The sequence below is a fragment of the Panicum virgatum genome, chromosome 5K (genome assembly GCF_016808335.1).
Source record: "Panicum virgatum strain AP13 chromosome 5K, P.virgatum_v5, whole genome shotgun sequence".
Classification (NCBI taxonomy): domain Eukaryota; kingdom Viridiplantae; phylum Streptophyta; class Magnoliopsida; order Poales; family Poaceae; genus Panicum; species Panicum virgatum.
Genome location: NC_053140.1, coordinates 25647202 through 25674834, shown reverse-complemented (window position 1 = coordinate 25674834; position 27633 = coordinate 25647202). Strand labels below are relative to the sequence as shown.

Genomic DNA, 27633 nt, shown 5'->3' with positions numbered 1-27633 from the left:
GGGAGATAGGCATCCAAAAGAATGCCGGTAAATTGAATGGAATGCAATGGGGTTGCAATCCATAGATCCACACACCAGTGAGTCTGAACTGAAAGTTCAGAGGATCATACATTTGCAAAATCTTGCAAATGAGCTGTCAAATGCCTTCACTGATCATAAGAAAGTGACAAGGTCGCATATACCTGCAGTAAATGCACCAGAGAGAGTTCAGGTACCCCTGAAGGCTACCAACTCTACAGTCTCTGCTCCTAATCCTAGGAAGAGGGGGAGACCTCCGGGTCCTCAGGACAAGGTCCCGCGGAGATGTCCGCAGAGGTGAGTACTTGAGCCACTTGCATCACATAAGGAATCAGCTGAAGAAGATCAATCTGAAGTTGAGAACGCCCCTGAAGTGGCGGCTCGACCTGGAGTCGAGTTGGTCCCTGAAGGACCCCATCCTGAAGATGGAAACCACCATGCGTCGTGCGCTCAATATCGCATGGGTGGATCGAAATGCCCCAGCTCAATCGTTATGGGAAATCACGATGAGCGGGAGGATGATCATGAGGAGATCGCCACTAATTATGTGGAATCAGGAGAGTCATATAATAGAAAAACCACTATTGTCGACATAAATTTTGCCTAAAAAATTGTTGACTCGATGGATCCAAATCCAGAACTAAAGTCCATAATAGAGTGACAGAAGCGCTCTGATTGGGACAAATGGAAAGCAGCAATTGAGGCAGAATTGCGCTCGCTTTTCCAAATAGAGGTTTTTGGACCTACAGTTCCAACACCTCCAAAACATCCCTGTAGTATCAAAATGGGTCTTCCTCCAAAAGAGGAATGAACATGGTCAAGTGGTAAGGCTGGTGGCACAAGGGTTCATGTAGAGACCCGGCATCGAATATGATGAGACTTACTCTCCTGTTATGAGTGGCATAACATTCTGATATCTCATATCTATGGCAGCTACCTTGAATTTGAAAATGTAGTTGATGGATGTGGTGACCGCATATTTGTATGGGTCACTTGATTCAAAAATTTATATGAGAGTCCCTGAAGGACTCAAGATCCATGGACCAAATCAAAACTGCAACATGTTGAGTGTCCGCCTGCAGCGGTCGTTATATGGGTTGAAACAATCCGGAAGAATGTGGTTCAACTGTTTGAGTAACTTTCTCCTGAAGAGAGGTTACACAAACAATGATGATTGTCCTTATGTGTTCATAAAGAAATCCGCTGATAAATTTTGCATCATCTCAGTTTATGTTGATGATTTGAATATCATCGGAACCACAAGGGACATTGAGGAAGCGTCAGCTTACCTCAAGACGAAGTTTGAGATGAAAGACTTGGATAAAACCAAGTTTTGTTTGGGCCTGCAGCTCGAACACCTCCCTGAAGGAGTGTTTGTACACCAGTCCACCCATACAAAGAGGGTACTTGAAAAGTTCAATATGGACAAGTGTCACCCTCTGAAAACCCCCATGGTCGTTCGATCCTTTGAAGTGGATAAAGATCCATTCCGACCCAAGGAAAAAGATGAGGAGGTTTTGGGACCCGAAGTCCCAAACCTAAGTGCGATCGGTGCACTAATGTACCTTGCAAATTGAACAAGGCCATACATTGCATTTGCAGTGAACTTGTTGGCAAGGTACAATGCCACCCCCACCAGAAGACATTGGGTTGGCGTGAAAACCATCCTCAGGTACCTACAAGATACTCAAGACCTTGGATTATGGTATTCAAGAAAAGGGGTTTTCTCTATGGTGGGTTATGTTGATGCTAGCTATATGTTTGACCCAAACAATGCCAGATCACAGACTGGTTTTGTATTTCTCTGTGGTGGTGCAGCCATCTTTTGGCGGTTTGTGAAACAGACCCTAGTTGCCACATCGACTAACCACTCAGAAATAATCGCCTTATATGAGGCCACACGAGAGTGTGTTTGGATTCATTGAATGATTGACGACATCCAGAAGTCATGTGGTATGAATATTGTTGACACCCCCACCATTATCTTTGAAGATAATGCGACTTGTGTTGCACAGATGCATATGGGCCATGTCAAGAGCAATCTCACAAAGCATAATTCTCCCAAATTCTTTTACCCCCACGAGCTCTAGAAAAGCAGGGAGATAAAAGTCCTCCAAGCTAAGTCATGTGAAAATCTGGCAGAATTATTCACAAAGTCTCTGCCAGCTTCCAGCTTCCACAAGTGTGTTTGTGGAATTGGTATGAGACAACTTAGAGAGTTGCAGGGTTCAGAGGGAGATCAACCTTGAAACCCATAGCCCATAATCGTGGTCCTGAAGATCACATGCCGATCCCGAAGAACCGACTCAACATCAACTATTGTACTCTTTTTCCCTTGATGAGTTTTTTCCCACTGGGTTTTCTCATGCAAGGTTTTTAATGAGGCAGTAGGTGTAACATAAGCTGATGCATGTGATGTACTCTTTTCTCAAACTCTTTTTTACCACTGGGTTTTTGGGAAGAGTTTTTAACGAGGCATACACGTAGCATAAATTTAGCCATTCAAAGTCAAAAAATAGTGTACGAACAAAGACTTTGAATGGTGGACAAATTAATGAAGAGAGAAGAAATTCAAGAGTTCAAACACTGTAACTCAGCCCTCTTTCTTTATAAATAGGGGGTCACTCTCAGATGTACATGATGATGAAAACTGAATAAAGGAGGACTCATTCAGTCATTCCTCTCTGCACCTTTGTTCTATCTTTTCTGTGTTTGTGTTGTGAGCAAGGAGCTTGATTTCTTAACAATGATGATGTATGCATGTGATGTTATGCTAGTTCAGAATCTCTGTTTAGTCTGTCACCAAAGTAGTAGCTCAGTAAATGTGGCATTGTCTATTCATGGGCCCCACGCAAAGAGCCAGACCCTATAAATAAAACCTCACGTTCACACTATAAAATTTTATTAAAATTGACTGAAACTTGTTGGAGATGACTCAGTATAATTGGTAGCTACTATGTATAAAGCAGTGTGCCTAGAACTACACGTTAAGAGACGGACCCTGGACATAAAACCTCACGTTCACACTATAAATTTTATCAAAATCGACTGAAATTTGTTGGAGATGACTCAGTATGACTGGTAACTACTCTATGCAAAGCAGTGTGGCTAGAACTACACGTGGGCGCCACGTCTAGTGTCAGACCCTAGAAATAAAACTACGCGTTCACACTATAAAATTTTATCGAAATTGACCGAGACTTGTTGGAGATGACTCAGTATGACTGACAGCTAATCTGTGCAAAGTAGTGTGGCTAGAACTATAAATATGAGAGGGGGGTTGAGAATGAAGACACACCTTAATTTGCAAGCTCAAACTCTTCACTTGTTTAGTTCGATAGGTTAGTGGAGTTTAGGCTGAAAGTAGTAGTCATCGGGTCCGCGAGGTTGCTCAAGAGTTTCGGTATGTATTCATCTCTAGCTCTCCTTTGTAATTCTCGATCGTTTGTATTAGACTTATCTTACAATTATTTATATTTGCATGACTTATATCTTGTGGTGTCAAACATATACTTCATGATTAGTTTCATTGTGATTACACAATTTGCTTTAGAACACCAGTACCCATTCCTGTATTCGTATGTTTGATCTAGTATGATGTCTATCCATCCGAAAGGTCGGGGTCCCCGAGATACTAGAGTATCGCTTGTTAATGCAGGCATGGTGTCTGGGTTAATTAAGTGTTGCTGGATGTCACCTTTTCCCATGATTTGTAGAGGTAGCCGGCAGGTGGTGACAGCCCTATTTTGTGCCTTCGTAATCCTTCACTTTCAGTATAACTGATGGGAACAGGGGGTCCCGATCTTCCGTCAGGTGGGGTAACTATCGATTTGGTAGAGATGTCACACAAACGATCTGGCTTCCAATCAACACGACTAGAACCCCACAATCGCAGCACCACTTCTCCTTTGGTTATCAACCATGCGCTACACGATTGACCTCGCCACGAAGGCTAATCCTTTCTTGTGAATCGAAGACACAAGCAAGAACAAGAAAGAACACAATCTGGAAAATTGCGGATGAATGATTAAGCACTCGAGTTGGGGTCTCACAAACCGACACGGCGGCGAAACTGTTCTTGACAGAATAATCTAAGCAAAACCCAAACCCTAACAAGGATGTGACAGCTGCAAATAAAGTCTCTAGGGTTGTGCAAGACCCCCTAGACATGCCCCTAATAGGCTCCAACACGATATAAGGCCCAAATACCGAAAGACGGCGCCGCAGCGCCGGGACAGAAACTGGATGTCAAATTCCTCGGACGATTCCTGTCAACTCCGGATGAATTTGTGCCGGAAACCAGGTCCATTGGAAGAGTCTTGAAATTATCTTTCCAACCATATAAAGCACGTCCAAATCCGACTCTGTATGCGGCCTGGGCATCCATTTTAGTGCGGGCTGTTCCTGGACTCCGAAACTGAAACGAAGTCGAATCAGTTTGGGCCTCCATCTTGTTCTGGACGTCCTCGCTGGTCCTCCACGCCTCCAAGGCCTTCTCCACGCCTTTGCTGGTCCTCTCCTTTGTTCCTAAGTACAATTAAATCATTAGGTAGTAAACTATTCTCAATGTCACAAGAATAATTACTTAGGAACGAGCTCACCTGTAAATTCAATAGTCGAGCGCGTGCGTGAGTAATTGGACCTTGTACATCAACTTGAGGAGTGTTGTTTGTATCCATGGGAGTGATGTCCTCATCATCCTCCCCCTCTTGAAGTGGAGTCGTCCTCGACTCAAGTTCATCCTCTTCTCCGAAGTATGGTTTCAAATCTGAAATGTTAAAGGTGGGACTAATCCCAAACTCGGAAGGCAACTCAAGCTTATATGCATTATCATTAATCTTTGACAAAATTTTATATGGTCCAGCAACACGTGGCATCAATTTAAACTTTCTCAAATCTGGAAATCTGTCTTTTCTCAAATGCAACCACACTAAATCACCTGGTTCAAGTTTAACTTCCCTTCTACCTTGACTACCAGCAATTCTATATTTTTCAGTCATCTTTTCAATGTTTTCTTTAGTTGAAGCATGCAATTTCAAAATAAAATCAGCACGCTCCTTAGCATCACTATGTACTCGCTCAGTAGTAGGTAGAGGCAAAAGATCAATGGGAGCACGAGGGTTAAAGCCATACACTACCTGGAAAGGACTTACCTTTGTGTTGGAGTGTTCCGCCCGATTATATGCAAACTCCACATGCGGCAAACACTCTTCCCACATCTTCAAGTTTTGCTTCAATATTGCTCGCAGCATTGTAGACAATGTTCTATTCACCACCTCTGTTTGTCCATCAGTTTGGGGATGACATGTTGTAGAAAACATCAACTTTGTCCCCAAATTGTTCCATAGCGTGTGCCAAAAATGACTCAAGAATTTTGCATCACGATATGAAACAATAGTAGAAGGCATACCATGCAAGCGAACAATCACTTTGAAAAAGAAGTTAGCAATATGAACGGCATCATCCATTTTATGACAAGGTATAAAATGTGCCATCTTAGAAAATCGATCAACCACCACAAAAACACTATCGCTCCCCCTCTTCGTTCGAGGCAATCCCAAAACAAAGTCCATAGAAATATCCGCCCACGGAACCGAAGGAATAGGAAGAGGCATATACAAACCATGTGGATTCAATCGTGACTTAGCCTTTTGACACGTCGTGCAACGAGCAACAAAGCGCTCAACATCACGCCGCATCCGAGGCCAAGAGAAGTGTGTGGACAGCACAGCCTCTGTCTTCTTAGCACCGAAGTGGCCCATCAAACCACCACCATGCGCTTCCTGCAACAACAAGAGACAAACAGAACCAACTGGAATGGATAGGCGGTTAGCTCTGAATAAGTATCCACCATTTAGCACAAATTTATTCCATGTACGTCCCTCTTAGAATTCAATATCACATCTTTAAAATCATCATCTAGTGCATATTGTCCCTTAATCGTTTCAAGTCCAAAAATACGATAATCAAGTTGAGACAACATGGCATAGCGTCTAGACAAAGCATCAACAATCATATTATCATTCCCCTTTTTGTGTTTAATGATGTAGGGAAAAGTTTCAAGAAATTCCACCCACTTAGCATGTCTAGGATTCAGATTTGTTTGGCTACGAAGATGCTTAAGTTATTCATGATCCGAATGAATAACAAATTCCTTAGACCATAAATAATGTTTCCACGTTTGCAAAGATCAAATGAGAGCATATAATTCTTTATCGTACGTGGAATAATTAAGAATAGGTCCATTCAATTTCTCACTAAAGTAAGCAATGGGTTTACCTCCTTGCATCAAAACAGCACCAATACCAACTCCACTTGCATCACATTCAAGCTCAAAAGTCTTACCAAAATCAGGAAGTTGGAGTAGTGGCGCGTGAGTAAGCTTCTCTTTCAAAAGAGCAAAGGAATCCTCTTGTGGCTGCCCCAATGGAATGAAACACCCTTCTTAGTCAGCTCATGTAAAGGGGCAGCAATGGTGCTGAAATCCTTCACAAAACGGCGATAAAATCCTGCAAGTCCAAGGAAACTCCGCACTTGTGTCACCGTCAAAGGCATTGGCCAACTCTGAATGGCATGCACCTTGCCCTCATCCACCTCAATGCCCTATGGAGTCACAACATAGCCAAGAAATGAGACTCGTTCGGTGCAAAAGGTGCACTTCTTAAGGTTACCAAATAAGCGCGCAGCTCGCAAAGCATCAAAAATAGTACGTAGATGATCAAGATGTTTAGATAAACCTGTGTTGTAAATCAAGATATCATCAAAGTAAACCACCACAAATTTGCCAATAAATGGACGTAAAACCTCGTTCATTAAACTCATGAAAGTACTAGGTGCATTAGTTAACCCAAAAGGCATTACTAACCACTCATACAATCCGAACTTGGTTTTAAAAGCAGTTTTCCATTCATCGCCCAATTTCATTCTAATCTGGTGGTATCTACTGCGCAAATCAACCTTAGAGAAAATCTTAGAACCACTTAACTCATCAAGCATGTCATCTAATCGAGGAATAGGATGACGGTATCAGATGGTGATGTTGTTAATGGCTCTACAATCTACACATATGCGCCAACTGCCATCTTTTTTTGGAACCAAAATGACAGGAACAGAACAAGGGCTAAGGCTCTCACGTACATACCCGCGGTCCAAATGGTCTTGGACTTGGCACTGAATCTCCTTAGTCTCCTCGGGATTTGCCCGATATGCAGCACGGTTGGGCAAGCTTGCTCCAGGAATCAAATCAATTTGATGCTCAATCCCGCGAATGGGAGGAAGTCCTGGAGGTATTTCAGAGGGAAAAACATCTCTGAACTCCTGCAAAAGGTTAGTCACAGGAGCAGGCAAAGTGCTAGCAATATCATCAATGGAAAATAAAGCATCTTTGCAACCCAAAGCGTAGCAGCAAGCATCATCAACATGAATTTCAGCAAGATCAGATTTCATTGCAAGCATGACAGGAGCTTTCAATTTAATTGCTTGCTGATTTTCAGGTGGAACAGTTGGTTCTTTTTTAGCACTTTCAGCTCTATCTTTTTCAGCTTGTACAATTTCAGCAGGAGTCAAAGGCAGCAAAGTAATTTTCTTCCCCTTATGCATGAAGGTGTATTTATTACTTCTACCATGATGTTTAGCATCAGTATCATATTCCCAAGGTCTACCCAACAAAAGAGAGCATGCATCCATAGGTAAGACATCACAATCCATAAAATCAGAATATATACCAATGGAAAAATGCACTCGTACCGTGTGTGTTACCTTAACCTTGCCAGAATCACTGACCCACGGAATGTGATATGGGTGTGGCCGTGGTCGTGTGGTCAAGCCAAGCTTCTTGACCAAATCTGAACTCACCAAATTGTTGCAACTTCCTCCATCAATAATAACACGTGCATGCCGATTCTGGATGGCGAAGAAAGTTTGGAACAAATTATGGCGCTGCTGCTGCTGTGAGGGCTCAGGCTGAGTACTAAGGACACGCTGCACAATGATGCTCTGGAGATTCGCCGTGGCAGCGCCACCAAACATGGCATCATCATCTGTGGCAGCCTCACTGGAGTCACCATCATCATCATCCTCAGCATCAGAAGCACTAATATAGCCATCATCTATAGCAATGTATGTCCATTGGCTAGGGCAATCCTTCTTCACGTGACCAATCCCATGGCAGCAGTGGCACTTAATGCTCGAAGTGCGACCACTGGAGGGTGCTGGAGGTGTTGCCGAATCCGGTTTCTTGGCGGGTACCTGCAAAGGAAGCTTACCATTATGTGCCGCAAGGTGTAGCGGGAGTCGAGGCAAGTCGCGTGGCTGATGGAGGGGTCGAAGGTGTGCGACTCGAAGAAGGTGCACTCGTCTTTGGCGTAGGTGAAGCGCCAAAAGTACTCTGGGGTCGCTGTTGTCGTCCCTGCAATTCCTTTTCTGCAAGCATAGCAAACTGGAACAGCATGTCGACAGTGTTAAAGTCCTTATAATCAACAATGTCCTGAATTTCACGCCTTAAACCCAAATAAAAATGATAAATAGCATCCTCGGGTCCCTCAACTATACCACAATGCTGCAATCCTTTTTGAAGCTCACCATAATAATCCTAAACAGATTTATCCCCTTGGTCTAAATGCATCATTTTCTTACGCAATTGTCTATGATAAGATAGAGGAACAAATCTATCACGCATAGCTACCTTAAGATCATGCCAAGTCATAGGTGCTCTACCATCGGCAACGAGACCAGTCCACCAAATGATAGCAAAATCTTTAAACTCACTAGTGGCTTGTCTAACTTGATGACGTTCAGGTACAAGGTGTGAAGCAAATTTTTGTTCTATTGTCATCTCCCAATCAAGATATCCCTCAGCATCATAATGACCCGAAAAAGATGGTATGGTAAACTTAATCTTAGCATAAGGGTCATCAGGAACACGATTGTTATTACCTTGGTGACGGTGTGGAGCACCAAAACCCATACCTTCCGTGTTCTAGCAAAGGCGGCATCGTAGGCGTAAGTCACTGGTGGCTGCTTCATCATAATTGCCATGTTCATCAAACACCGCATCATCTGGAAAACGTGGAGGCGGCGGCGGTGGTGCCTGCTGTTGTGGACGTGTCTCCAATGCAGCAAGTCTGTCGACGATGTCGGACAACCGTCGATCCAACCTCTCATAAGTCTTGCCAATCTCCATGGCAATGATCGCATCATGGACCGACTTATGGACCGTTTCGTCCATCTTTTCTAGCATCAGCTTGTTGGCCACCTCAAGCTCTTCCCGGCTGACACATTCATTAAAATCTGTAGGGATCCTTGCTTCATCTTCACCGTCTCCTGCCATTGCAAACACCAAAACAGGAACAAACGGTGAAGGTTATCCCTAATAATCTCACTACGCGCTCTCTGGTGGAACAAAGATACACACTATGTCTTTCCAAGCTCTTACAAGTATCTTACGAAAATACAAAGCAAAGGAAGGTACAATCGGAGGCTGGTTCATGATACTTACCAAGAGGTAGTGAAACCGCGATTGCAAGGTCAAAGCTGTATTGATCAGAAGGTAACATGTGGAGCTAGGAGGGCACAATATGTATGTTAGTGGAACACAATTCAATAACCGATAGCAATGCTGAATAAAGGTCCCAAGTACTGGTCCTAGTTGCTGGCCTATACGTGTCCTAGAAAAGTAGTGCTAACAATGAAGGATCAAGTATGGAGATGATAAATAGCACTGAAATCAGAGGCAAAGCACACTTGGACAGTTGCAGCAACAACAGCAAAATAGGGCTCAACGGAGCGCGTCGTGAGTTGGAGGCACTAGTAGAAATCAACTTTTTTCTCTTTTTTGCTTTTATTTTTCTTATATTTTTTCTCTTTCTGCCTCACAAGAATAGGCACACCACAAAAATTTAGATCAAATGGATATAAGGTGTGGCATATGGAAATTCTGCAACAAACTTTAAAAAACGTGCAAAATCTTCAGAGCTCTGACAGACTCTTTTCTGAGCCGAATTTAAAAATTCTGAATTTGCCAAACCCGACGAAGCGGGGAACGGATGGATGTGAAATTTTTTTCTCTTGTCCGAAGTGTTAAAGTTTGCCTGATTCCGAGTTCGTATGCGAAAGTTATGGCCGATTGAAGTGGGAAAGTCCGATTAGGGTTTTGGCGGAGGCAAAACATAATCGGTTGGAAGGCGATGGTGGATCTGGTGGTAGCGGAGGATGGAAACACACTACTAAACCAAAACACAAACTAACCAGCAACAAGACTAGGAACTAGGACACAAAACTCAACACTACGAACTCTGAAAAAGAATTATGCAAAGGCTAAACGCGACTGTGGGATGGGGAAACTAAACCCTAATTTTTTTGGCTTTTTCGTTGACTATGGGACGAAACAAAGTAAACACTCAAACTAGGGTAAGCCTGATGGTAATACCTGAGTCTCTGATTACCACTTGATGGGAATAGGGGGTCCCGATCTTCCGTCAGGTGGGGTAACTATCAATTTGGTGGAGATGTCACACAAACGATCCGGCTTCCAATCAACACGACTAGAACACCGCAATCGCAGCACCACTTCTCCTCTGGTTATCAACCATGCGCTGCACGATTAACCTCGCCACGAAGGCTAATCCTTGCCTGCGAATCGAAGACGCAAGCAAGAACAAGAAAGAACACAATCTAGAAAATTACGGATGAATGATTAAGCACTCGAGTTGGGGTCTCACAAACCGACACGGCGGCGAAACTGTTCATGATAGAATAATCTAAGCAAAACCCAAACCATAACAAGGATGTTGCAGCTGCTAATAAAGTCTCTAGGGTCGCGCATGACCCCCTGGACGCGCCCCTAATGGGCTCCAACATGATACAATGCCCAAAGACCGAAAGACGGCGTCGCAGCGCCGGGACAGAAACTTGACGTCAACTTCCTCGGACGATTCCTGTCGACTCCGGATGAATTAGGGCCTGAAACTGGTTCCATTGGAATAGTCTTAAATTATCTTTCCAACCATATAAAGAACATCCAAATCCGACTCCGTATGCGACTTGGGCGTCCATTTTAGTACGGGCTGTTACTGGACTCCGAAACTGAAACGAAGTCGAATCGGTTTGGGCCTCCATCTTGTTCCGGGCGTCCTCGCTGGTCCTCCACACCTCTAAGGCCTTCTCCACGCCCTTGCTGGTCCTCTCCTTTGTTCCTAAGTACAATTAAATCATTAGGTAGCAAATTATTCTTAATGTCACAATAATAATTACTTAGGAACGAGCTCACCTGTAAATTCAATAGTCGAGCGCGTGGGCGAGTAATTGGACCTTGTACATCAACTTGAGTGTTGCTTGTATCCATGGGAGTGATGTCCTCATCAATAACATTCATATATTGTAACAAAATATTTGAGTGACCGTAGAGCTTATTTCCATGGAATATTAGCATGGCAATAATAGACATTTGCAATGATATATTTGCAAGGCAAAAGAGGTTAGTGCTTATGCGTGGAAATATACCCAATTGAAACAAATTAATTATAATGCAATATAACCAATTACAACGAACTAATTTTGGTGGCAAAATTTGCAATTGCCACAAAATCTTTGCATGGCAATATATACTTTTGCCACCAAATATATACGTGGAAAAAAAATATTGCCACAACATCTTATCGTAGCAACAGAGGCTATTGCAACTAAATCTAATGTTGTAAAACAACAACGAAGGTCGTGGTAGTAGAAATATCTAATACAACACATCAATAGGTGGCAATAAATCATATTGCCTCGACTTCGGTCATTGCAAAATCTACAAATGCAATGCATAAATCCGTGGCAAAATCTACTATTACCTCGACTTTTATCATTGCAAAATGTATCAAATACAATGCATCATTGCGTGGTAAAAACCATATTTATTGCAACAAAATAAAAAAATGTGGCTCAAAATTTTAATCACGCAACTATTTGCCACAGCAGCCAACGACAATCATGTCTTGGCAATTTTGATAAATTGCCACGATTTGGCCCCTATTGCCACAATTTTTAGTGTTGCAAGAGCCCAAATTTCTAGTGCAACTAGGGTTCTTCTAGTGCGAAATCTTCATCCCAAAAGAGTTTTGCAAGTTATAGCCAATCCTACCAAGATATTACTCTAAGAATGTAAAGGCACACAAGTTGCAATAAGAAATATAGAAACATAAAGAAGGGATGAAGACAAGCAAACTCTTGACACAAAGATGTATTATGTGGTATCGGTAGGCAAATGACACCCTTAGTACACGTTGTTGAAGCACTCAATCAAGAGAATCGCTTCTCGGCCACGAAGTCTCTTCTTGGGACACCTTAACTTGCCACCAAGGCAATGCCACCAAAGCTTACCAAGTTCTTGGTCACCTTGATTCCGTTTTCCACTAAGGAGCTTCTCCATGAAGGATGGGGGTCTTCACGTCCCCTGCACAAAGTTGTCGACGCAGCTTCACACCAAGCCGGAGGGTCGAAGATGTGCCGGTGAACCACCAAGACTCCAAAGATGGCTGGTGCACCGAGATACACGTTGGTTCACTCTAGAACCAGCTCACAAGGTGCAACACCTTGCTCTCACAGTCTCTCAAGAGTTAATCCTAGCACAAACACTCACAAAGCTTGTGTTAAGCCTAAGGATTTGATCAATTTGCACTTTGTAGCGAAAATGGCCTCTCATGCCATATTTCAATATAATGTTTTCGCGATTGATGACACACACAACACTTGGACTAATATGATTGTTAAGATGACCATTCTCAGGCTTTTAGGTTCAAGTGATGACAAAGAGAAGATAGGCGTAGCTAGGCCCGAAACCTCTTCGGTCCAAAGGATTCGAAGATTGAAGAGACCGTGAAGAAACCAAGTCAAAACAATCAAGACATAGATATTTAAGTATCACCGGTTGAACCGACGATAAGAAAATTACATACGTCGGTGCATTGACTTGGAGCACGTCTGGGAGTTTTGGTAACACCGGTTGAACCGACGCTAGGAAAGTTGAATACGTCGGTGCAATGAACTCAGCAGCTGAGGCAAAATCTATACACCGGATGAACCGACGCTAGATATTTGTGAACGTTGGTGCAGTTGTCCAGAGAGTTAGTTTTTCAAGCAACTACACTCACCGGTTAAACCGACGCTACATCGGTTGATTACGTCGGTCGATTGAGGTAGCCGTTGAAGTATAACGGCTAGTTGGAAAATGCACTCACCGGTTTAAACCGGTGATGACAAAAACGGGAGCATCGGTTTAACCGGTGATAGCATTTTTGTCAGCCTTTTTCCAACGGCTAGTTTGGGGTGTGTGGGCTATATATATGCCACCTCACGGCTCATTTGTGAGTGCTGGAGACCAAGGAAGTATACAAGAGCTAAAAATCATCTCCAACCACCTTAGAGCTTCATTGTACATCATATAGGCTTAAGCACACTTGTGAGAGTGCTTAGTGCTTGTAATAGGGACTAGTTCTTGCGAGAGCTCCCTTGAGAGAAGTCTTGCTGCGGCAAGCAATCCTTGTGATCCGTCGTGTGACCCTCCGACTTGGTGTGAAGTGGCAACGACACTTTATGCGGGGGAAGAGGAGACCCCCTCCTTGGTGGAGAAGCTCCGTAGTGGATTTCGGCTGGGTGACCGAGAGAGACGGTGGCGGTGCACGAGACTCGGTGTCTTGTGGGCACTTGCCTTTGCTTGCCGGCATCGCTTTGGTGGCGTAGTGCAAGACGGTGATCGAAAGAGCCTCGGTGTCCCGTGGACGTAGGCGTTTGTGCCGAACCACATTACATGACCGTGTCTACTCGGGAGTTTGCATCACTCTTGCACTTAACTCTTTACTTACCATATTATGTTTCCGCATTTACTTTATCTTGCGTGCCTTTACTTTCCTAGTTAGTTTGTTTAGGATTGGTTATAGGTTGCAAGTATTTTGGGGTAAGTAGAGAGTAGCAAAGATAAACCTTAGTCATTACTAGCATGTATAGGACGTGTTGGTTTATCTTATGCAAGTAGTTTGAGCCCTAGGTTAAAAAGCGATTAGCGACCCACCCCCTCCCCCTCTAGGGTCGGACACCCCGGTGATCCTTACACACTTGGATGGCTTGGAAACGATTCTTCAATGTGTGTGTGGGTTCTCTAGACTCCAGCAAACTTCAAATGGCTGGGGTGAGGCATATATATAGGCCACCAAGTCTATAGAGCCGCTGTCCCGACGGCTAGCAAAATTCAGCAAAGCATTGGTTGAACCGACGCCTTAGAATGGAGGGTATCGGTTCAACCGGTCACCCACAGTCTGAAACTATCCGTTGGGCTTTCTGACATGCTGCCATGCTGACTCAGCACCCATTGGTTAAACTGATGTATTGCACCGATGCCCCATCGGTTTAACCGGTCTTGAAAAGATCTGCCTCGACCTTCCAACAGTGCTGATGTCATTGCACCGACGCATTGCACTGATGTACCATCGATTTAACCTGTGCTGGAGGCTTCGCTCATGGCCCCTTGGCATGCTCTATGAGTAATAACCTGGTGAATGTACCGACGCCTCTTATTCCTAGCGTCAGTTTAACCGGTTGCAATGGGTTTTCTTCACTTGCCTTTTACCTACACGGTCCAATGCACCGACGCATTGCCGTTGGTTTATCCGATGACTAGACATCAGTTTAACCGGTGCTACTAATTTTGGTGAAACTTATCCAATGCGTCGCAACAGTCATTTGGTTTTTTCCTATGGTTTGGGTATCTCGATGGTGAATTGGACACGTCAAATTACATTCATGGAACCTAAAAATCTTACAAATGTGATCTCACAAACTTGGTAGTTCCATCGATCCTGTTGTCACACAATCATCAAAATCACAAACAATTGCCTAATGGGACCATGTTCCTTGCAGCTACAGCATGTTCTATTCGGAGCTTGGAAACTACTCGATGATGGCTTAAGAAGTACTCGAAGGCCTACAACTCGACTACGAAGAGCTCGGGGGCTTGTCAGACCCGAAGCCATGGGGTATCTGACGTGTCGCGGATCTGTACCGAATATGGGATAGGGCATGTCCTATACCCATACGCAATGTAACTAGTCGTGTAGACTTAGAACCGGTTGGTATAGAAGAAAACCACCTGAGTAATACTCTGAATATACTCTTAGACTAGTACCGATCTAGGATTTCATATAACCCTGCTCCCCCGGCCTATATAAGGGCAGGTAGAGACCCCTCCAAAGCATAGACCTTCATCTACAACCCTCAAGCAATACAAACCACGAGACTTTTACCTGTATATCCTTATGTTAAGTGCTCTTGACCTCCATACCCCTATTTTTTCAGTTGCACCTGTATGTTCTGCCGCCAACTTATCTTTACCCCTATACCCTTCCGTCCATGTGCCATTAGAAGATAACAGGAGTAAAACTCTGGCAGGTGGGACTCAACACTAGAAATGACCCTATTGCCCCTAGGTACCCCTTTACTCATATTCTCAAAAAAAAGCAGCCCCCCTTCCCCCTGATCGGCTCGGGAGGTCTCTCCCGCGGCGACGCCCCTTCCGCCGCCGGTCGCGGCCTCCAGCGAGCGCCCTCTCCGGCACGCCCCTGCTGCCGGCCGACGCCCCCTTCGGACGCCCCTACTCCAGTCGGACCCGCCGTCGGCCGGCCCCCTCCGGCCCGCCCCGACTCCGGCCGGACATGCCTCCAACCGGCCCCCTCCGGTCGGCCCCGCCTCGGCCACCGCCCGGAGGCCGCCACCGGCTAACGCCGCCCCCTCCTGTCGCCACCCCTTCGTGGCCCTCTCCAACTAGGGGCCATAGCGCGGTGGCCCAATGCTCCCGGTCCCAAGCGCAAGCGCAGCGGTGGAAATAGCCGGAGCGCCACCAGCACCCCCACCAGCAGCAACCCCGGCTCCCGGGCCTGCCGGACCACCTGGTGCAACTCTGCCTCGCGTCGCTCCCGTCGCGGCTCCTGCGCGCCATCTGCCGCCCCTTCGCGCCGCGCAGGTGGTGCGTCGCGGGGAGCGCGCTTGGCCACGTGTCCGTCGCCGGCAGCGTCGGCGCCGGCTACGACACCACCGCCCCCCTCCGGCGGCCGCCCCTTCGCGGCACCCTCTAGCGCGGCAGCCTGAGGGGCACCGCGCGGCCAAGGGCTCGTCGCGGATCGTGCGGCCGGGGCAGGGCCACTGCTCAGCCAAGGGCATACAGGTTAAAAAAATTTCAGGGCAACACCTCTTACACATCAGGGCAAAATCGTCTTTTCCCCGTTAGGCACTGTTAGTGGTCATTCCGTCCAAAAGGATATAGGGGTAAAGATAAGTTGACGACAGAACAAACAGGTAAAAAATAGAGATATAAAGGTCAAGAGCGCTTAACATAAGGATATACAGCTAAAAGTCTCACAAACCACCCAACATGACATTGAGTATTATACATCTTGCGGCTCGAACCTGTCTAAACCCCGTGTTGCTTGCTGCTTGCACCATCGTGTTCGTGATCTCGGTGGCTTCCTAAAACACTCATTGAAATGAGAAACACCACAACAAAAGAAGTAGCAGCTTGTCCTACGACAGTTCTTTTTTCCAGATAACATTAATCCGTTTGTCTGAGCTGCAGCTTTTGAAGTTTTCTAAAAAAACTGCTGCTAGCCTTTTCCTTCTGAAAAGCTAATAATAATTTTTAGACAATGCTTTTATCTTTTGGACTAAAAAGACTACAAAAAGCTAAGAAAAATGAGTTTTTCAAATTTACATGTAAACTCAGCTTTGCAGGGCTTTTGACTTTCTAAAAGCTGCGCAACAAATTCACTGTTTGTTTGAGCTTCTAGCTTTTCATGCTAAAAAACTTCCCAGAAACTCAAACAAGCAAGGCCTTAGTTGATTGCTGATGCAGTTATAAAAGTTGTAGGATTTGAAAAAGATAAATGCTGGAAGAGATAGCTACCACTAACTTGGCTTGTGTATTAGTGTATGTATACACAGATTCGGACATCCATCACCAATACAACTTTGCAGATGAACCGTGAGAATGGGATAATGGAGGAATTTAAAGACGATAATACATGTCATTAAAATGCTGTACCAAAACTCCTATAGTATGCTACAAAACTCCCAAAGAATTGGCAACCAAACAGCTCATAAGGCATGAATACAATAAGGTTCTGAAATGCACAACGAAGTGAAACACATGCAATTTCCAGCAAGACTCTTCAGGCTTTCTTGTCAGATCTATTAAGGTTTAGATTAAACCACTTCTTTTTGCCAGATTTGTCTCTGCCATCTACGCTACCATTCTCAGGGCTCTCAGGGATGCTATGCTCTGTGGTATACCTACTGCTGCTACTACCAGGGCCAACAGGGTTTACCAAAGTTCGTTCAGTTGTGAATGAGCAGTGGATATTATCCCTCTCTCTCAGCATATCATCAACCTGCAGATAGTGCAACTATTTAGCACATTTTCAAACAATTCTTCAGATTAAAGACCAGACAGAGCATAATTTGCCAGTCTTTAGACAAGTGTATAGCAAATGCTCACATAAATGACAGTCAGACAGCCTTCTTGTTCAAGGCGTATCCTATTCAGGGTATTACATATATACGAGTTCAAGGCACACATCTAATAAGATTTAACAAATTAACTCTCAATAATTAGTATTTAGAAATTCATGTGATCCTATTCAGTCATCTGCAAGCATGCATCATTGACCATGCGAGCCTCATTTTAACTCTTGTGAATAATTAAACTCAATAATTAGTATTTAGAAATTCATGTGATCCTATTCAGTCATCTACAAGCATGCATCATTGACCATGCGAGCCTCATTTTAACTCTTGTGAATAAGTGGCCGGATTTGAACACAGCATGAGGCCAGGCCCAGCAACAATGAGAATGACAAAGTGCACATAATGCAATCACAGTTTTCTTGCACACATCCAAATCACAAAAACAGCACACATGAAAAGAATACCCAAAAGGAAAGGAAAACACATGATTGTCGAAAACATACAGGCTAGACTTCTTTATATAATGATGTTCGTTCGAAAGAGTTAGCTACAATAAGAATAATATTTGCAATGACACATGCCTTTACAATGAATTTATTAGTCAACATGTTACAGCATCCAGTAAAGTCATTTCAATCAGACACGTTGTCTAACAGAAATGTAGCTGTAACTATCCCTATACATTGTTTAAAACGTAATTACAAATAGATTACACAATACACACAGACTATTCTACACTATTGATCTCATACAGAACAATAAGTTTCACAATTTTTATCAGAGTTAAATAGCATAATACCTACAAGAATCATCTTTACACAAGTTTCAACCAGTTACAAGAAAGTGTAGAATACTATCCATAAAACAGTCGCAGCGCGGAAAAGGGGATATTATTTCTGAGTTTCTATGCACAATAAGTTGTTCTGCCTTAAGGAGGTGGCTAAACACATCAAGGAAAGTTCGAACCTTAGAAGCATCTACATTAATCGTACCTATCTGTACTCTTGGCTTACCTATGTTTTAGTGTGATTTACCCCTATAGCTTATCACTCGGACCCCTAAGCTACACCCATGCATAGCCACTCGCTATATTACCTATGTTGGACCAAATGTTTTTAGGACAGCAGTAAGCTGCCTCTTTCTTGTCTAGTTGTCATCTACTCATCACAATGTCGTCTAGTTGTACATGAGAGAAGGGGGTGAGGGAGCTATATGCATACCGCTTCTCTCTCTTGTGTATATCTGTTGGTGACTTCTTGAAATCGTGCCAAAGCCTGGAAGCCATATTATTCAATTAGATCATTATTCAAATGGATAAACAGACCAAAAAGAATGATTAATAACAAAAGGAAAACATAGGTACTGACTTTTCTGTACTCAGTTTCAAATTGACGCAGATCATTTCTTTTTGCTAGAATTTTGGATTCTATTTCCTTCAGTCTCTCTGTTGTCTCTTCATAACTTTTTGCACACATTGCTTCAATCATATAGCTTGCTGGCTTGAAAAAATTATCACCTGCACAAATCATTTAGGATGGCTCAGTGCAAAGGAATGGCATCACAATACAAAGGGAGATGGCAAGAATGCAGACCATATACAGCAAATATATGAGTTCCAGGTTTGAGAGCCGACACTTCGCAGGGTTGGAGACCTTCCAATCTTTTAAAGAAGGCGGCCTCAGGATCTTTGGCCATTGCCAACTGCAGTTGTAAGAAACAACTTCTCAAAATCAGTTACAATACACAGAACTAACAACAGACCATAGAGTTACTTACCGCATTCACTGTTGAGTCCATACGGTACACCTGGAAATGCAAGAAGTACATGCCTGCAGATGTCACCTTGCCAGTCTTCTGACTATCTTCCTGAAGGTCAAAGGGAAAACTGAAGATAATAATAAAATAGAACTCTGAATGCATGTCTTATTCTTATCTGTAATGTACCATGAGCATACACAGAAAATAGAAAGGAGATTAATTGAGAAAATATCAGTTATTCATTATCCATTCGTACTACATAACCATACCGTGATCTTAAGGTATACCAACGCAAAATTAGGATCACCACTTGACAACACATTTCCTTATGATCACTTCCAGTAGAAACAATGTACTCCCTCTGGTTTTAAAGATACGATGTTAGCACAACTTACGAAGTTCTTAAGTTGTTCTATCATCATATTTTAAAAAACCGGAGGGACTACAATATACAATGAAAAGATGTCCCAGAAGGCCAAAACCATCCTTTACCTACCTCACTAAGCAAGTAATTTCTTTTATCACACTTCCCACTACACCTAGCACATAAGAAATAGAAATGGAATGAAACGAAAAAGATCTTGAAACCTTAAAATAAAGGCGAAACAAACAAGTAATCCATATGACCCCGCCCGTCCATGAATGAAGACATAAGCTAAGTGAAATAATTGTCCATTATACAGTAAATCAGTTGCCTTTCAAGTAAGGAAATGTTGATTTTTATTCTTAAGCTAAATTCCCTATGTCAACCATAGTTATTTGGACAAGATCGGTGATTGAACCGCTCGAGTGCAAAGTTTGATGGTTCATCGGTCCAACCGGTTAAACCGCTGGTTCAAAACGGTCTAAATATATTTCATATGTAACACAACTCGCAATGTGCTCTGGTGTAGGGATCTAAGTTCCAGAGTAGGACCTCGGGTGTTCAAACCTTCCCCATGCCATATTTTTAACATTTATTCTTCATTCCCCCACCACCTCCCACCTCGGCTGCTTGTCAGCTGGCGCCCAGCACGCTTTTATCCAGTTTCTTATACCAGAAACCAGGCGGTTTCTAGAGAAAACCAGCGGTTCGACCGGAATATCCCCCGGTTCGATTGCATGGCAGTCTTTTAGCTCAAATGGACCAAAGAGGGCTCCAGTTCCCAATTCAACCGGTCAGTCCAGCCGGTTAGGTCTGGTCCTAATAACTACGAAGTCAACTGGATCAAGTATTACATATGTCAATTGGAAAACAGGAATCATAACATTATACCACCTAGATTTAAGAAAGTATGCATATAAACAGCGATTGCACTTAGGTAATGATAATGATGATAGCAATTTCAGTTCCCTAAAAAGCTATACTCAAGATTTCGATCACCAGAGCTAACTCTAGAGTTAAAAGATCCCTCGGTAACTATAACATTCGTTCAGGAAAGTCATATATCTATGGGAATTAAACCTACATAACCTATGGAAGATGCCATTCTATTGAAAATACTTGGTACCAATCTATCAAAGCATATTAAAAATACAGTAGAACAATTACAAATTACCTGTAAAGCGAGTCCATAACCTCCATTAACTTCTTGCTCAAAGTAAAGAAGCTGTATATATTAAATAGATAAGAAAATTGAAGGAGACACAAAAGAAAGCAACATAGAAATGCTCTAGTTCTAGAGCAAAGGAATTTTATAAAGAAAAATCAATATCATACCTTAAATTTACTTTGTGCAGGTGAAGTGACTCTGACGACTATTCCAGAATGAGCTTGTTCTTCAATTATCGTTACACCAAAAAAATGAGCACATTGCTTATCAACCTATAAATAAATAAGATGTAACTATATATATAAGATAAAACAGCAATCACATTATAAATATTATCACAAGAATAATAGTATTCACCTTGCCAGTAGCTGATGTTCCAACAGGGAGTGGTCTCACTGTAACTGTGCCATTCATAGCCTCTTCCAGCACGGTGGGAGATATTGTGGTCTTGATAGGAACTCCAAGCTTGCTATAAGTGGTAAAATTTATTACAAAAGTAAAATAAGGATATTTAATTCTAGATATAAATATACCTGATTCTACAATTACCTAAAAAGTGCTGCAAACATTGTGTTGACAGTTCCAAGATTGGACAAATCAATCTCCATATCCATTCCTTCATTTTCTAACGCCTGATAAAAGAAATGTAACAAAAGTATCTCATACATAACTTGATCTTTCAACGAAAGATTTAGTCCACTGCTAAACAAATGAAACATAGCAATCACATATGAAATTTACATGTCATCACATATTGAATTTTCATGTCATCAAAATAACAAGAACCAATGTCAATTATCATGTCTAGTGCTACATCAAGATGCCATAATTTCAACTTAATTACAAACTGCTTATGGCCTGAATCACTAATTTAAGAAAAACTCGGTCTGCAAGCAGCATGGTACAATCATTACCCAATGCATAATTTATCCAGAAATAGTAGTTGTGGTCATAATCAAGGAAAAGGTGGATTTATTAGAGACCACAGTTCAATTGCCATATGGAACTAATATTTCTTGTTATGAACCTAATTACACCTAATTAGATAACATCCACATCACCCTGTGCTAACATTTTGTCATGTTAAAAGATAGCCTCATTGGCTGAGTAAAACTAATTCTGTTACATAAGGAATAATCAATGAAACCCGGATAGTCATAATTTATACAAAAGAACTTTCCTACTGAGAAAAACATGGCTGAAACTCAATATATGTAAAAAAAGATGATTAAAGAATTCCAGTACCATAAGATGCTGGAGTATATGTAACAAACATAAATATCATTGTTAAGAGCATAATCATTTTGACGCACTTAAGTTAAAGCAACAGTAAAAACAAAGGGTTTAGCATCTAGCAATTTTGATCAGACAGATCTGAAAATGTGAAAAAATGCAGAAGCATTGGAGGGAATACAAAATAATTGTAGTATGTTATGGTAGATTCAACAAAGATAAAACAGCACCTCAAAACCAGCAGTATCATATTGCCTCCTTTTATCAGGATCTGACAAGATGCTATAAGAATATGCAACTTCTTTGAAGAGTTCTGATGCTTCTGGATTGCTCGCATTCTTATCAGGATGGTACCTGTCAACAATGATAAGAATTATTATGATCATTCTACAGTAAGGTAGGGATTCATCCACACTGTAAAATGCAGGCATAGCAAACACTACAGAAACAGCAGAAATAATTTCCCAAAAGCTGGATGCAATGGGATGGCAGTATCTGATATTTTAAGGTACCATGGAAATTCCTCATAACTAAAGGAATAATCATTTTGACACAAAACGGCAGTAACATTAAAAATCTAGGCAATGCAGAACATACACTATTTCCATGGAAAGAACACTCCCAATATCGCGGAAGTATTTCACTGGAGCCACCCTCCTTTCTTATGTGAAGGGTCACAGAGTGCATACACGTGGTGTGACTTGTGAGAGCAACCATGACTTCAAAGAAATGTGCTTGGATTTTTCCAAAAAAAAAAAAGAAATGCGCTTAAAGATTGGTTCAGTGGTTTTATTGCTAAGCCAATTTCTAAGGTCATCTGAAAATAGAAGTTAGACATAATGGAGATAATGATGGTTCAAATCAAACCATTCTTTGGGTGTGGTTCGAGCGAGAATTCAATGATCAGTATTTAGATGTTATGTCTCGGGAAGCGCTTGGACAGCAATTCGTTAGCCTAAAACAAGGGAGTGGTACTGTTCAGGACTACAATATGAAATGCGACAACTTGATGAGGTATGCTCCTGACATTGTGGCAGATGACTTCCGCTTGCGACAGCAATATCTGGAAGGGCTTCATCCCAAATAATCGACCTTCCTGGTACAGTGAGACTAGTGGATCTGATGATGCGCTACGAGTGGAGTCATATGAGCCTAGCAAGGGTCAGCAAAGCTTTGTTCTCAATGTAAAGCCACGAGTTGACAGAAGCCCTTAAAATCCAGCTGCTATGGCTGCAAGGGTTATCCATTTCATAGGCGAGGGTGGGGGGAGAAGCAAGCCGAACCTCTGATCGACCCGGACACGTCCAAAATTCTTGAAGAAGTTTTCATCTTCCCCCTGGTACCTCACCACTTCTACTAGCCCGGCCTACAATACCACTACTTCTAATGGTTATGCCGAATCACACTCTACTTTGACTATCTTGACTATAAGAAAAGGCAATCAAGTCAGCAAGAAAAGCTTTCAAACATACTCTCCTTTTATGCAATTATGAAATGCACCTACTGTTCTGAATAGTCGTCCTCCTCATTATAGTCCTCCTAGAATCCAAGGCATTTCGTCGGAATACATCCTGTCTTTTCACCTTTGTAGTCCTATGCATAGTCAGTACTATAGCCCCAATCATAGCTACTAATAAAATCAGACTAGAAACCAAGAACCAGACGGAATAGTAGGTATAAAGTAAATTGCCCAATGTTTCCAAATTAGTCCAACTTCGTACCTTTCCGGCATAAACCGTATATCTCAGAGAGGTCGTATTTCTGTGGGTTGGTAGTAATGGAATGGTTTCATTATCTAAAATGAAGAACATTTCCCACCAAAAGATTAGTCCAATAATACCACTCACTGGTAAACAGTGCAATACTTCTTCGTGAATCTCCGCTATTTGAATATTGAACATCATAACCACGAATAGGAATGAAACAGCAATAGCTCCTATATGAACTACTGGGAAGATCATAGCGGAGAAGTCGAGACCTAACAAAATAAGTAAACCAGAAGTGTCGCAAAAGACTAGGATGGGAAACAAAACGGAATGTACCGGATATTTAGCACGTACAACCATCAAACCAGAGACCAAAGCAGGGCTCGACAAAACAAAAAGTATCATGGTACGTCGTCCTTCCTTGAAATGGAACTTGAATGCTGGAGCAAGAAGATGCATTCAAGTCGATCTATTACGACCAGCGCAGTTGTTCGTATTTCATTTTCTTCTTCCAAGCCGACGCTCTTCTTATAAAAGAAAACACTCACTGAATTACTTACTGAATCTCGTCTTTCTAGTCACTATGTAGTTTGTACTTTGTAGGATGATTGTCATTTTCTGTAATGTAAATGAGTATAAATATATAAATCCATAATTTAATAAAAAAACATCAGTTACAAGGGCAGTATCATACAATGTCAATATGGCTTGAATATCAAAAGAATAGCTGTTACTAAGGTTTAGGGCATTGAATGGAAACAAGATACCTCATATCTGCACTTTTTGTGGCACTATGCTTAGCAGTATAACTTTTTGCTTGCGATTCTTTTCATGTTGTAGGTTCTAAGATGATTTACGAAAAACATAACTAGTGCACGCGATTTTTCAGGAATATCATTTATGAAGACAGGAAAGTATAATATTATCGTTTAATGAAAGTGATACAGCATTTTCAACTGAAACAAACAAAATTTATTGGAGGGGTCTTCGGAACATATAGAATCTATTCAACACAATCACTCTGTTCGGCTGGCTGTGGAGTGAATAATACATTATTAAAAGCCATGAAGTATATACATCTGAAGCCTGAAGAAAGTTCTTTGTATTGACTTGGAAAGATTGCCATTGTTATGTTTTCCATTGCTTTCTCATTAAGAAGCAGACAGGAACTACATCATTTAAGTGCACCTCACATGACTATTATTTCCGAAGTGATGTATCTTCATTACAGCATTGCTAACAGCTGGATGGAAAAATTTAGAAATAATGAGATAATAGAAATTTCCAACACTATAGCCAACATATTGATTTGCTTTGTTGACAATTACCAAATCGGGGGCAATTCATTCACTCATTCAGTCTTCAATCGTCCATTTACAGATACCAAGAATCAAGTATAAAGTGAAGCATATGCAAATTTGACATATATAGCATCCGATAGTAGTATTTGCATACACAAACTACGTGACCTCCCCTGCTGCAAGGTGCAAACAAACCTAGATAAAGCATTCTGCACAACTAATGGAGTAGCGTCCTGTTTTTCCTCTCTCATGCGGAATAAATTAACACAGCATTGCAACACGAACAAGAGCATGGGAGAAAAGGGGGCACCGACTTGAGTGCGAGCTTGCGGTAGGCGGACTTGATCTCCTGGTCGGAGGAGTCCCGGGGCACGCTGAGCACCTCGTAGGGGTCCCGGCGGACCGCCGGGGCCGATGGCCCCTCCATCTTCGCAGACGACGCCATCGCGGGACAAAAACCCTAAGAATAGATGAAACACCAAGCCGTCACAAACGGAAATGCAAGGCCTCTGCCCAAATCGACATGAGATCGGAGTTGGGAATGGCTCACCTCACAGGCGCGGGAGCGGGCAGATCTCGCCGCCGCCTCCCGAGGAGGCCAGGAGGGCGAGACGGCGAACAGGGGCAGAACGGGGTTAAGACGCCTCGAGGGAGCAAGAGCACGAGCCGCAACTTGCTGCAAAGGGGAATTTCGAAACGATTTTCTGATTTTGTTTGGGCCTTCCTTCGCCTCGACCTTGGATTCGGTGCTCCTCCTGCTCCGAGGAAGGGGAAGGCGAGGTGAGCACGCAGCTTTGACGACTTGCTCTTTCTTCGCCGATCCAGCGATGCGGGTTGTTTTACTACAAAAGTTGGATTCATGCTTTCGAACTATGGCACAACTGCACAATCGGGTATTTCAAAAAAAAACTGCAAAACCGGATAATAATATAGGTTATTCAAGTGTCAAAACTGAACAAATATAACGCTTCAAGTGCTTTGAAGATGGGTTTTTTTTGAAAAAACAAAAATATAATTAGATCGAAAAATCAAAATTAATTTACTTTTAATTAGATAAATATGAAACTAGTATCAAATTTTTTCTAGAAACATAATCTATCTATTGTTGCTCCATTTGAATCTTAGTTATTCAAAAATAATCAGTATAACTATAAGCAATAAAATATTATTTTTTGAGCAAGAACCATGAGGCAAAGCCCCCGCAACAATAATATATATTAACAAACAAGAGTACTGTTGACGGCCATTATTTTCTATTTGATCGTCAACTTCTCGGGAATAAATTGAGCCTTGCACTATGCTTCATACATATTTTACCTATTTCTAACAAATTCCACAAATTTTGGTGGTTTGAGATGTTTTGCAGTATTATGCTCAGAATATGCAGGAAACAACACTAAATGAAGCATTTACAAGAATGGTGAAACATGGATATAAGATGACACCATCATAAATATTGTCAAATGCCATATTTGACATTGCCATGTTGAAGAGCTCCTTGAGATGATCGAATTACATATTTGGTTCACCCAATTCAGAATCCGGACGTAAAAGTTATGCAAATTACAAGTTTCGAACTCTTGTTGTGCAGAGGCTGCAGACTGGCCAGCCTCACCTAGGCCGCCCGGCCCGACACCTTTGCCAAACACATCATTCATTGCCACGAGATCATTAGGGACCCTCCAATAGACCTCTATGCACTTGATATACAAGCAAATACAAAAGATATGACCGAAAGACCTAGCACATGGATTAAAGGACCCATCTGCAACACTTACCGAGATCTTTTGGCCCGGAGCACCACTATAGACTTCATGCACTCTTTGATCAAGATGTTGGTGAAACGGGAGGTCAAGACATGCCAAATTCAGGCCAGCCGGCCTACAAATTTCAGCTTTGAACCAACGCAATCATCCATCGTCATCTAGAGAAGATCAGGAGCATCCACGAGAAGGTCGGCGCCAAACGGAGAAAATCCCAGGCCGGTCGGCATAGGGGAGGCCGGCCGGCCCCACTTTGCGGCGTCTTGAGCTCATCTTCGCGAGGAAGCTACATCAACCGACTCTCTTGCTTACAACCGACACCTCGGCCAAATACTGACCTCTAGCAAGTATAAATAGGCCTCCCATCCTAACTTGTGGGACACACACCAAAGGAGTTCTCTCTTCTCACTTTTAGTTTCTAGAGTAGGTTAGGTAGTTGAGAGTTAGAGTCGAGTCGAGCTTATCTCGGGATTCCGGAGTCATCATCGGAAGTCGGGTGTAAGCTCTTGTATCTTTTCCTTTTATAATTATCAATATAATTTATCTTCCTTATCTTTTCGAGTCAGTTTTACTTTCGCATTTATTTATCTTTCCAAGTTATCTTGATTATGTGCAGAAGTAATTCCTCTAGCTTAGGCTTAGTATCTTTCTTGTTTATCGGGATCTTACCATACGGGTTTTCTCGTCCGGACTATGGAGCTCAAGTCAGTTCCCTAGGTGTTGGTGTTTCTCAACTCTTACAAAGAAGTTCGCAAGCGCACGGAAATACCGTTGTAGCACTTCACCCGGGAGTATTCAGGGTATCATATTTTCGACGAGAAACGGGTGTGTA

The 27633-nt window shown here is 42.5% G+C and overlaps 1 protein-coding gene across 2 annotated transcripts; it reads right to left on the bottom strand.

The window, feature by feature from the left end:
- Nucleotides 1-16929: 16929 nt before the first annotated feature.
- Nucleotides 16930-25877, bottom strand: LOC120707001 (chaperone protein dnaJ 15-like). 2 transcript variants are annotated; one of them, XM_039991758.1, is made up of 12 exons: nucleotides 25589-25877; nucleotides 25353-25498; nucleotides 22262-22385; nucleotides 21348-21430; nucleotides 21156-21267; nucleotides 20966-21070; nucleotides 20805-20855; nucleotides 19285-19374; nucleotides 19101-19209; nucleotides 18876-19024; nucleotides 18729-18782; nucleotides 16930-17432 (listed from the first exon to the last, which is right to left on the bottom strand). In XM_039991758.1, the coding sequence occupies exons 2-12, from the start codon at nucleotides 25481-25483 to the stop codon at nucleotides 17214-17216; spliced, it is 1227 nt and encodes a 408-aa protein (XP_039847692.1). In that variant the 5' UTR covers nucleotides 25484-25498; nucleotides 25589-25877; the 3' UTR covers nucleotides 16930-17213. The 2 variants fall into 2 exon arrangements, with proteins under 2 accessions (XP_039847692.1, XP_039847693.1); XM_039991759.1 differs by lacking the exons at nucleotides 25353-25498; nucleotides 25589-25877 and adding an exon at nucleotides 23353-23495 and having other exon boundaries at nucleotides 22262-22478.
- Nucleotides 25878-27633: the final 1756 nt, after the last annotated feature.